General features: G+C 33.4%; 1 protein-coding gene across 1 annotated transcript; it reads left to right on the top strand.

Annotated features, from left to right (window-relative positions):
* The first annotated feature begins 3,341 nt into the window (after positions 1 to 3,341).
* Positions 3,342 to 12,269, top strand: LOC126725939 (general transcription and DNA repair factor IIH subunit TFB2). The gene is made up of 15 exons (XM_050430963.1): positions 3,342 to 3,706; positions 4,088 to 4,255; positions 5,093 to 5,161; positions 5,762 to 5,855; positions 6,043 to 6,143; positions 6,262 to 6,307; positions 6,392 to 6,451; positions 6,567 to 6,635; positions 6,934 to 7,017; positions 7,134 to 7,217; positions 8,165 to 8,250; positions 9,956 to 10,046; positions 11,389 to 11,469; positions 11,697 to 11,771; positions 11,845 to 12,269. Exons 1-15 carry the CDS (start codon positions 3,594 to 3,596, stop codon positions 11,980 to 11,982), a joined length of 1,359 nt encoding a protein of 452 aa, XP_050286920.1. The 5' UTR covers positions 3,342 to 3,593; the 3' UTR covers positions 11,983 to 12,269.
* Positions 12,270 to 12,598: the final 329 nt, after the last annotated feature.

The raw sequence follows: 12,598 nt of genomic DNA, 5'->3' as shown, positions 1-12,598 counted from the left end.
CACTTATACTGCTCAGAGGATTGTGATTGTGTGTCAGGTTAATCCTACTTTATGATAATTGTAGTGCTCAATGCTGATATTGGAGATTTCAGTAGCATCCAGGTAGTGGGATTTCTTGCAAAGCCCTGCTTCAACTTCAGCATTGTGTGCTGAGTTTATTTTGTAGAGCCTAAGCTCTCAGCTTAGAAACATTACCAAGGAGTTTCATTCAATTTGGATCTGATTTACAGCGTGGATAATAGTTCCTCGCTCCTCTGACTATAAATTGATCCTAATGGACATTTCAAGCAATTTACGACATTCTACAATGTCATGGTAGTGTAAAATGTTGTTATAGCAATCACTATCATGTAATCTAGTCATCCTTGCCTTGGTGGTAGGATAGGGTGTAATCTATCATTATAGTATCACTATAATGTTATATAATCATCCTTAGAGTTAAAAGTGAGATTTAACTTTAGTGCAGGGCAACATAGCGATGTGTACAACACATGTTCATGGTTGAGCAGCCACGGCTAATTAATTTTCTAGTTATGAGAAAAAAATGGTTTCACTAAAGATTGTCTTCACCTAAGCTTGTTCGTCAATGGCTTTTAATTAGTATCAAATGCTATATCTTAATTTTGAAAAGTGTGAATGAAATAGAGGATTGCTAATAGTTGCCAGGAGACGACCATAGTGAATAGTTTGTTGCTTGATTGTGTCTTTAACGGAAACATTTGACCTTTTCTTTTCATAGGTCTTGACTTGTGAGTGGTGACTGACAAATTGGTGACCAATAGGGATTAGGATCGGGCCATACAATTACCTCCTCTCAACTCATAAACATCTTCTTCATTTTTTAATTTAATTTTTTTTTTATCATTTTTACTTTTTACCCTTTTTTTTTACCCTCAATGCCAACTATTTATAGTTATTGCATCTGGTGTAATACCTAACTCAACTTGACCCAATTATCATTTTCCCTTGTGCAATCATAGACAAAACCAACAACACTATTAACAATAATACGTGCCAATTAAGTACAAATTTCTAGGATTTTTTTCAAAATAACACAATTTTACTAACAATTTTTTTAGTTAGCAACGTTTCCAAATTATTTAAGAAACTAGCATCTTGAGTTTGTTAGACTTGAGTTACTCTAACAATTTGAGCTTAAGAAACTCGAGTTCCTGCTCCTTTCTTCTTCTTTTTTTCCTCCACTGCCATTCCACTCTTTTCTTCCAAGCCCCCAAAACTCAAAATAGTTCTTCCCTTAAAATAACGATCTCAAAAGTGAAGCAAAAACCCAAATCCAAAATAACAATTTCAGAATCGAAGCAAAAACCCAAACCCAAAAATCACTTTCTTGGCACTGGGTTTGGCGTTCTTGGCACTGGAGTGGCTTGGGTTTGACAATCTTGGCATTGGAGTGGCTTGGGTTTGTTGATCTCGGCACCAAAGGTTTGTTTTCTGTGTTTTTTGGTTTGGTTTATCTCCAGATTCGTTTTTTGTGTTCTCTGGGTTGGTCTGTTTGCAGTGGGATATTTGGGTTTGAAGGAAGTTCCATATGGAACTCGAGTCTTACAGACTCGATTTGCTATAGTGAACTCGAGTTTAAGAGGCTTGAGATGTTAGTTTCCTAAATAGTTTGGAAACGATGCTATCTAACGAAATTGTTAGCATTTTGTTGTTAAATTAGGGGAAAAAAAAAAACCCAAACTTCTATGTCTTTATTGAAGGAATTTATAATTTACTATAAAGGTGAGGGACTGTTCACTCCTAGGTTGTTTAATTGTGGTTGATGTTATGAGGATATGGTTGAATCTATCCCATGCATTTGTTGTACTTTGCTAATGTTGATAAAGATGTGTGATTTTTCATGAATAAAACACATATCTTTTCAGTCTTCTTTTTGGGGGGGGGGGGGGGGGTCGGGGGGCATCAATTCCATAATCTAAATTGCAATATTGAATGTTGAATTGTGAGCCCCAAAAATCCCTCCCTTAAAATGACATTCTTGTGACTAGAATTCATAACTTTGGCTTTGATACCATTTGTTGAACCACGAGTTGTGCCATTTCATCTAAAAAAACCAATTAGTGATGAGAAAGACGCTCAATTTTTTTTTTTTGACATTTGATATCATAACTTTGGTTTTGATACCATTTGTCGAATCATAAGTCGTGCTACTCCACCTCAAAACTAATTGATAATAAGAAAGACACTCAAATTTTTTATGATATTTGATATCGCACCTCATAAGGGCCTATTTTTAGAGCGGTTATAGGAAGTCGAATTGTGGTCACTAATCAAATATCAATCTATATATCTATATATATAATAATAGGTAAAACAGAGAGAAAATCCAATTAAATTTCAAATTGGATTTTAATTAGAGTCTAATTTTACGCCATGTGTCTCATCTAATCTAAATTTTAGAATTTTGTACCAAGTGAGTTAATTTAGTGTAAAAATTGAATATCAATTAGAGTTTAATTTTACGTAATGTGTCCCATCTAATCTAAAATTTTAAATTTTTGTGCCAAATTAGTTAATTTAGTGTAGAAAACGAGGAGTCCAATATAATAAACCATAAAAAACATAATCATACAACTAAAAAAACAAATTCAAATTTATAAGTTATATATATATTAATAGGTAAAGATTAGAGAAAATTGAATTAGAATTTGAAATTATAATCTAATTTTGCGTCATGTGTCTAAATTTATGTGAAAACTATACCATAATTATCGACTTAAGCTTGTGCCATGTGTGTACTTCGGTTTTATTTTTTATTTTATTTTTTATCTTTGTGTCAAGTGAGTTAATGAGTGCAAAACAATAAGAATCTAATATCAACGAACTATAAAATAAAAAAAAATAATCAAATATACTCAATAAAAATCACCATATGTTTCTCAAAAAATAAATAAAATAAAAATCACCACACTTTTTATTTTATTAAAAATTAGAAGAAAAAAAAATAATCATAAGTAGTATTAAATTTATTTAAGAATTTTAATATGGGACTAATTATGTTTACTTTAAAAATAATAATTTGACTAATCATCTATATTTTATGATAAAATTTGTTTAATTTTAAATGTATATGTATGTATGAATGCATGTGTTACATGCTTTAAAAAAAAAATTAATTTGACTAATTATTTATATTTTTATAATAAAAATTTTAAAGGTATCTATGCGTTTGCATGGAATTATATGCCATTATTATAAAGTTTAAAGCTTGTTGGTTCTTACTCAAAAAATAATTAAAAAAATTAAAAAACATGTCATAAAGAAAATAGCCACTACGCAATTACGGCTTTTAAGTAGCAGTGGTAAATTTTCTTTCACCCAAAAAAAAAAAAAAGAAAAAAAGAAAAAATTCCTTCTTCCCCATCTCGCAATTAACGCAGGACATATTAGAACGAACACCTTTTAAGAGTTACAGTCTTTATAGTCTTACAGTGATGAGAAGAGAAGCATCATAAGTCAGAGTTCCGAAACGATATCGGTCGCTCAAGTTCTCACTTTTCTACAGTTTAAAACCTTTTGCTTCATTCAAAACCCTAAGCAAGCTTGATCGATAGAGAGAGAGAGAGATCAGAATGCCAGAGGTAAAGATAATAGCGAAGAATTTCATGGACATGGTGGCGTCCTTGCCGGCCATGAAGCTTGACAAGCTCTACGACAACGCTTTCATCTGCGAAGCCATTCTCAGGTCCCTCCCTTTCCCTTTCATTCACTTTGGTTTTACTTTTAGAGGTTTTGTTGCTATTTGCTTCTTCAGTTTTAATAATGTGATTGCTTCAGACCTAGTTTATCTTTTATTTATATATATACATATACACACAAATGACTTGAATATCAATTCCTGATGTTGGGATTAAATAGTTTTAGTTAATATGTTTCGATTAAAAAAAAAAAAGAAAAACCAAGAACAAGAGGAAACTCCTTATTCATTAGTAGCATTCAGTCCTAGAGAGTTATTGTGCAAATTTTGTTTTTTTTTGGCTGAATGGGTTATGAAGTTGATGTCAAATGCCAAGTTCTCTGAGACATATGTGGGTTTTTTTTTTTTGTGTTTGGGTGAGTTTCTCAGGTCTCTGCCACCTTTGGCCAAGAAGTATGTTTTACAAATGTTATACATTGATTCTCCGATAACTGCCAAGTCAATGGAGGTGTGGGTACTTCCTGATGGGTCCTCAAAGCATAGAGTTGCGATTGATAGGTTGATTCAGTTAAGGGTATTCACTGAAACTGTTGACAGGTATGCGGCCAGCTTCTCTTTACACAACATTTCATTTGAAAATGGAAGAATTTTTTGATATATATATGGTGTCTTCCTGTTTATTTGAAACTGTAAAAGAGAAATTAGAAATAAAAGAGTTAGATTGCCGAGGAGATTAACTGTTTTAAGAACCTTTTTTCTTTTAATCTAACCCAATAAGAACCAAATTTGTCCTAAAACATTGAAACAAGAAACGAATTTATTGGGATATACTACCTCTTAGGATGGAATATTTTCTGTACCATGAAAACATTTACAATAAGGCTGTGAAATATTTGAGTTTGACTTAGTTTCATTGGACATCTATGCGCTTGCCCATCATATTGCAATGCCTTATTTTGCGGTAAACTGGGGATATGAGAAAGAAAACATGTTTGGATTTCAGTTTTTTGTGTTCCCTGATCTCTGAGATTTACTCTTGACTGCATGACATTGCTTGAAATGTCATCATACCTTCCTTTTTTTTTCTTCAAAGAATGAAAACATAATTTTTTCAGTTCTCCCTCATAATGTGAGTACTCCCAAAGGTTGTCCACTTTCATTTTAATTTTAATTTTTTTGGAATTATAAGTACGTTTATATGAGTTGCATATTGTTGAAAGTTATAAAGTGCCACAACTTTCCAGTCTTTTAGTTTTTTTTTTTTTTTGAATGTTTTTGTTTTTGATAAATGTGCCATATAATTTGTATATATCTCTTGAAATGACTTTCACTACTATTATCTTTCTAATAATCATTTTTAAATTATTGGAGTATAGTTTTGAATCAAAATCTATTCTGTCTGCATTGTTAATGAACTTCATGTTTTACTGGCAGGAGAAAGGAAACAACTTACAAAATCAATCCAACATTTCAGACAAACCTCCAAAAGCTTTTAACACATGGGTGAGTTTAGATTCATAAATCTGACTTTTATTCTCTATATCAGTTAGCTTAAATGAATGTGTTTCTTTCCTTTGGGGATTCTTTTGTGGGTCTTTGGGACTTGAGAATCTAATAATTACAGAAAATAAGATAAATCTACCGTGTTTCATGTATACTGTACATAACTCATACAGGCATTACATGATCTTTATTAGATACAATGTGGAGTTCTAAAGGATTCAACTCAGGGTAAAGTTTTGACAAAAGCTATGAAATAGAAACCTTCTTTTCCTGTTTTTCCTCCATCCAACCCCCATAGAATACAAATCACAACCTTGGATGTGTAGCTTTGTAAAATATAACATGCACTGCTCTTTTTCCTTTTACTTTCACCATTTGCTTCCATGTTTGGTCATGAATGTATTTAATTTATGGCCTCAGATTGCTTATAGGTTGTTAGAGTTACCATATTAGTTTAAATTGAATGCCTAAAATCTTATTTTATCAATGGCATAAATAAAATTAAAAATATGATCCTGCATTCAATTATGTTTGGCTAATTACAGTGCTCAAGATGTTTTAATCTTATTTGGCACGTGACCTTATTATTTGATATGGCAGTGAAGTTTTGCCAAGGGAACCAATGCCTTCTAACATAACCGTGAGGCTCCCAAGCGTGGAGGAACTTGATGTGTATGCCATTGGACAATGGGAGGTGTGAAGCTCAACTATATGTTTCTGTTGTCTGTTTTATTTGTGCATGTATTTGAAAATTTTCTCTGACTCTTATTCACCATGTTATTCTGTGTGAGTGAAATTAATTTCACTTTTTGAATTTACCCGTTGTTCAGTTTCTTGATTAAAGCTAGACTCTCTTGTGACTTGCTATTGTGTTAAATTAGTGTTTCTTGCTCCAACTTATAAGCTCGGCTCAAGCTGAAAGGCCATCGAATATCAGCTCTTCCATGATGAAAGTTTTCCAGAGAGGCCTTTTGAGTCAAAGGTCTTCTCTCGTATTATTTTATTTTCTTGCAGTCATTTTACATTCCCCTGTTTGTTGTGTAGTATGGGCTTACTGTGTCTTATATCTGGTATTGTGCTGTGTATGTGCATTTGTACAGGGATAAAGAAGCTCCGCGATTAACTGATAGTGGTTTCCAGTTCTTGGTATGCATCTTATGATTCATGAGCTGCTTGCACTTATTATGTTGTGTTTTACTTGAAATTATTTTTTATCTGTGCAAAATACAGCTGATGGACACCAATGCACAACTTTGGTACATCATCAGAGAATACATCTCTAATTCTGAGGTATGGATAGTGAGATTTTCTTTGGTAGTTCACTTCCCAGTTCCTTTGTTTAATAGTTCCCCATCTCTAATACCAGTGTTCCATCTTATATCTGGATTTTCTAATTTTGTTTCAGGAGCGAGGTGTGGATCCAGCTGATTTAATTTCATTCCTATTAGAGCTTAGCTTTCATGTCACCGGTGAGGTATTACATATACCTTGATATACCTTAGTGTTGCTTTAATAGTTTCTGTATCTTTGTGAGAATGGACTTTGAACCAAATAACATCTACTGCCCCTGTAAAGAAAGGGTGAAGAGTGAGATTACAGATTCTCATATGCACGTCTGTGAGTTGTTTTCACCTATTATAAAAGAAAAATAACTGTATCTTTTCTTTTTCTTATGTTATATTTCGAGGCCTTTTTGCCTTCTTTCTAAGAAGTTTATTGTTTATTGCATATCTCACCTTGGTGTAATGTTGTTCACTTTTATTGTGTTTTAGGCATATAATAGTAACACATTGACTGAAGTTCAAAGGAATACGATTAAGGACCTAACAGACTTGGGATTGGTAAAACTTCAGCAGGTATTCTGTTTTCTGCTATTCTTGCTGTAGAATGTGCCATTTATCCCTCATATAAAGATCAATAGTTGCTTTGCAAGAGGTTTGATTTTCTTTCTTTCTTTTGGTGTCGTGTACAGGGCAGGAAAGAGAGTTGGTTTATACCTACTAAATTAGCTACCAATCTTTCAGTGAGCTTAACAGATTCATCATCACGGAAACAAGTATGTTCTTTGTGAAGTCAGGAATTATTGTTCGATCAATAGATTTATCCTTTGTTGTTTGTCTGCCGTTGTCTTTGTGGTTGCATTTGATTCCACTCATCATTATTGTATGTTTGTGATATCACTGTCTCCCAGTTGAAAACCTTACTCCTGAGTAGAAGACAATAACCAACTTACACTTTCTATGCATATGGTTGGCATTATTGTTTTGATTTGTGACAAAGGGTATGTTACCTGTGCCTGTATGCTCTTGCTGGCTTGGTTCTGTAATATCCTCTGTGTACATGTCTTGCGCCCCACTAGCTCCTGCAATTAGCCTGGTGTTGCTGTATTTTACAATGAAGCCTCAAAACTGATTGTATTTGTTCATCAGTTCTTCTTTTGTACCATTATAGCCACAAACAGTACAGAAAACTTGTTGGAGAAGGCAGAAATAGATTATCACAAATCCTATATCTCTATGAACATGGGATTTGGATGTTCTTAACGTAAAATTTATATAATTGAATATCTGTCCTTGCTATTATTTGTTGGCACCATTAGTAGTTACCATCATTTTCTACGATGGTGTCCTGAAAACTGATTAGTAGTTACCATCATTTTCTGTTGTTGAGCTATTTTGGATTTTTAGCCTCTCTGGCATTCACAGTCCTGAAAACTGATTGATAGGATGGATTGGGTTTGTTGGAGCTATTTTGTTCATCATACAGGGAGTCATTTATCTGAGAGCTTCTGCCTGTTATAATTTTCTTCCTGTGAATCTTTTTTGTCTCATATAAACCTTAGACTTGATAAAATCCTGTTGTCACTTTGATTATATTTCTTTTCCCTTGTTCAGCTTGTATTATAATAGTCTTTTTCTCCTCAGTCCTCACTTCTATAAATATGTAGTGGATAAAAATTTGTAAATTAATATTTAGGCTCTTGCTTCTTCTCTCTTTGCCCAGGGATTTGTTGTTGTGGAAACAAATTTTAGGTTGTATGCGTACTCTACTTCAAAGTTGCATTGTGAAATTCTACGTCTTTTCTCAAGGTATGCCAGGCAATTTGCTTGATAGGGTTTTGGTAGTCTCTCTTTTTTTTTTTTTCTGGGTTCAATGTTTTCTCCTAAGCAAGCTTCATTTGTGGGTTTATTAATTTTAATAAGACTGTTAGAATGGTCTTAAAGTGTTTTATGAGATTGTTGTTATCTTTTCAATTATCACTGGATGAGGTCTAAAAGTACTGGGAGGAGGAATAGATGAATATGGTACCGATTTACAAGAACAGTGGAGATATTTAAAACCTTACAAATTATTGTGAAATTAAATTTAGGAGTTACACTATGAAACTTTGATAGAGAGTAACTGAACATGGGTTAAGATGCAAAACAACAATGTTGGAGAATCAATTTAGTTATATGCTAGGGTGGTCACTGGTCCACAATGAATGCTATTTCCTTTACTTAAACGTCTAATGGAAAAATATAGGATCTGTATAAGGTTTTTATTGACATAGAGAAAGCATATGAGACAGTCCCTACTGAAATTATGTGGTGGGTTTTGAAAAAGAAATGAGTTCCTCTAAATTTATTAAGTTGATTTAGGATATGTATGATGGAGCTGCAACTAGTATGAGAACAAGTGGAGGCATCACAGTTGAGTTTAGACATTTGCATCAAGGATTGACATTAAGTCCATATCTCTTTTGCACTAGCGACGAATGAGTTCACTAAATCGATTCAAGAGGAAGTCCCTTGGTTAAGTAGAATAAAAATAGAGTACATGGAATGTAAGTCCAATAACAAGTAGAAACAAAGATAATTGTACTATAAGACTTAATAGTCAAAAGACACCAAAGAGCTATAGTCTTTGACATCTTGGTGCAATAATTCGCAAAGATGGAGAGATTGAGTATTGTGTGATAGTTGAATACCTATTAGGTTCTTTTTCTCTTTTTTATTTTTTATTTTTAAATATTGCTATAGGACTAGCTAGACTTTATGGTACTAAATTTTGGGTTGTTAAGAAGGAATATTCATGAAATGAGTGTAGTTCAAAATAAGAATGTTAAGATGGATAACTGGAAATACAAGAAAAGATAAGATTCAAAATTCAAAATGAGGAAATTCATTTAAAGATAGGGATGATCCCTATTGATGAAAAAATTAGGGAGAGTCGCTTGAGGTAGTTGATCATTTTTAGAAAAGAGTGATTTATGCACTTGTGAAAAAGAGTGAGTTGATTCAAGTTAATGGAGTGAAAAAAGATAAAGGAAGACCAAAATTAACGTTAATAGAAGTAGGAAAAAAGAACATGTTAACTAAGGAAGTACTTCGAATAAAATAGAACAGAAAAAAAGAATACATATGGCCAACCCTAGCTAGTTTGTTGAGGATCCATGACCAACCCCAAAAATGATTTTTATGGCTATTTGAAGTCATTTAAAAAAAAAAAAAAAAAATCTAGAAATACTGAGTGTTGATAAATAGCTGTTATGATATCAATTTATATATTTATTTTTATTTTTAATCATGGGATATAGATTGTCTTTTGTCTAAAAATCAACTCTCTCCTTTGTATTACTTTAATGGAATTTATGACTTGAATTGCCTATATCTGTTTATACAGTGGAGTTTGACTACTTATTATTTATGCACTTCGATCTTTATCACCATCCTGCTTGCCTGAGAATCCAGGTGGTCTTTTTATATATGTTAATCATCTCTGAGATGAAAAGTATTGTGTTTATATATGCAGGGTAGAGTATCAACTTCCGAATCTTATAGTTGGAGCAATCACAAAAGAAAGTTTGTATAATGCTTTCGAAAATGGTATTACAGCAGATCAGGCAAGTATTGATTTCTAGTCCACTCTCATCTACCTTTTAGTTTACAACTCAACTTAGTCTTAATCCCAACTAATTGGATTAGCATTATGGATTATTGTATGCCACTCAAACTTTTCTATGTCCACGTCCCTGTTTGCCTGTCCAATCATCCTTTTAGTTTACAATAAGGTAATTTGTATTTCTTTCATCCTTTGCCTGAATAAGTTAATCCAAACCCACAAGTACCTTTTAACTGAGGCTAATTCAACCATTTCACTTAGGAAGTTGCATGTTGGTCAATCTGAATTGACATGTTGGGATCTTACTGCTTGTCAATTTTTTTAGTTTCAATTGGAAAATTATTTGAAGAATCATTGCTGTGATGAAATTATCTTGGGAATATGGATCTTCTATTATTTCTCTCGTGGCCAATGTCTCTCTTTCTCTCATTGTCACCACATTTTCTTAAATATTATCTTTCGTCACTGTTCTTTGCACTATATACTACATATAAGAACCACCCACAGCCGTAACAATTAGAGAGAAGCAACAATCAATTGGGTATAAAGTCGAAGATGCACCAGTGAAATCTATGCCAATCTGACCATTATGAGTAGTTGGAATGGAGATCCAACAAGATCTGAGGATTCAAATTTTGTTTATTTTGTTTCTTTTTTTTTTTTTTTTTTTTTTCTCAATTTTTTATGTAGCCTTGTCTTGACTGTGTTGGGGCTGAGTCCCAATTATTATTATTATTTTCTTTCTGGATATGTACTAGACACAGACGTCCGCCTGTTGGCTCAGTATCCTTGTCTGACACAAGCACAGCGCTGTTTTTCACATCAGTGCTTCAGTCAACTCTATAAATTGTAATGGCTATTTAGGGATTGTGACAACATTTCTTATGGCTTGAAAGATATTGCCTATTAGGTTGAATAATCTATAACAAATAAGTGGAATATAACTATTAGCAATGAGGATATATCCAAGAGATGGTCAAATGCTCAAAATCGCTATAATGGTATGCTCTTTTCAACATGCACATAATGTAGGTGTCTTGATCTGTTAGTGGTTTGTACTATTATACCACCATGGAAGAGACATAGGCAGGTTCAATTGTTTAAATAAAATAAAAAAACTTGTTGGCACAAGGACAAAACACCTTGCTACAGTCCTCCCTTTCTTAAGATGCACCCACAAATTACTTTCACATTAATTTTGGTATTCTTTTGGGCAAAAAGTGTTGTTGCATTTGTACTGGTTCTGCAATATTGGAAGGCTAAAATGTTATTATCTTTTCTCTCATTATTTTGTCTTTCTGGTAGATATTTTGCTTCAATTAACTCCTGAACTATATTCGCAGATAATTTCTTTTCTTCAGCAGAATGCTCATCCTCGCGTAGCAGAGAGAATACCAACTGTACCAGAAAATGTCACAGATCAGGTTTCAGTTCTCTATATTCATATTTGTATTTAACAAATATACTGTAGCTCCTTTCTTGTGATTCAATTTATGTGATTCTATGTAACCACCGGCAGTCCATTAATAGCAGACTTGACCATGCTATTTTACTTAACAACAAAGTTCCTGAAATTTCTTAGTTATTGCAATTAGAATTGCCGTGTTTTTCTTTGTCTTCTGACATTTTGAAATGCACTCTTCTGTGGCAGATTAGGCTGTGGGAATCAGATCTGAATAGGGTTGAGATGAATCCTGCACATTATTATGATGAATTTCCTTCTAGGGTAAAAATATCTTAGAGTGATCTGTTCATCTTCATATTCCCATTACTGGATCTGATTGTCTTTTGTCTGACAGGAAATTTTTGAGGCTGCTTGTGACCACGCACGAGAGTGGAATGGGTTGCTATGGGAGGATTCAAAACGTATGCGTCTTGTGGTCAAGGCAGAAATACACATCCATATGCGAGACCATTTACGTGGTCAAAAGCAGTAGGCCAGATATTGTTACAATTTTTCCTGATGATGAATTACTGGCAATACAAGCAGTCAGGTAGAGCAATATACATGGAACATGCTACATGGTTTGTGTACATTCTGGGGCTGTCGGATATCAGATTCTTCCTTTTTGCTCGAGTTATGTTGGATTTACCAATAAAGACTGAGTCATGCATCATGGAAAAATGCTGTGAACATACTGAAGATGGAGAGGATTAATTCTACACTGCAATCAGATTGTAAAAATGCTGTACTCTATAAAATGAGTTGAGTTTCAAATCCCAACATTCTTTCGTGTTGAAAATTCTCAGGAATTGTGATTTGTGAAGGTAGGGTGAAGAGAGAGAGAGAGAGGGGGGGGGGGGGGGGGGGTGGTGTCGGTGGGGAAGGCAGACAGGATGATCATTCTGCTACTTGTGATGTGGATACAGCTTATTGGAGTCAATCTCGTATTTAATGAAAATAGACAATACGTTTTAGACAAAATAAAGGAAGGATATTTTTTAGAAAAAAAAAAAAAAGGTTAATGTAAGTTCATTATATCGGTTGATATGATTCACAATAATGAATGGGAGGTCTGTGACCAATAAGTTTTACTTCAAATTGTATTTCCT

This window comes from Quercus robur, chromosome 5 (genome assembly GCF_932294415.1).
Source record: "Quercus robur chromosome 5, dhQueRobu3.1, whole genome shotgun sequence".
Taxonomy (NCBI): domain Eukaryota; kingdom Viridiplantae; phylum Streptophyta; class Magnoliopsida; order Fagales; family Fagaceae; genus Quercus; species Quercus robur.
This window is presented reverse-complemented; position numbering and strand designations above follow the sequence as displayed.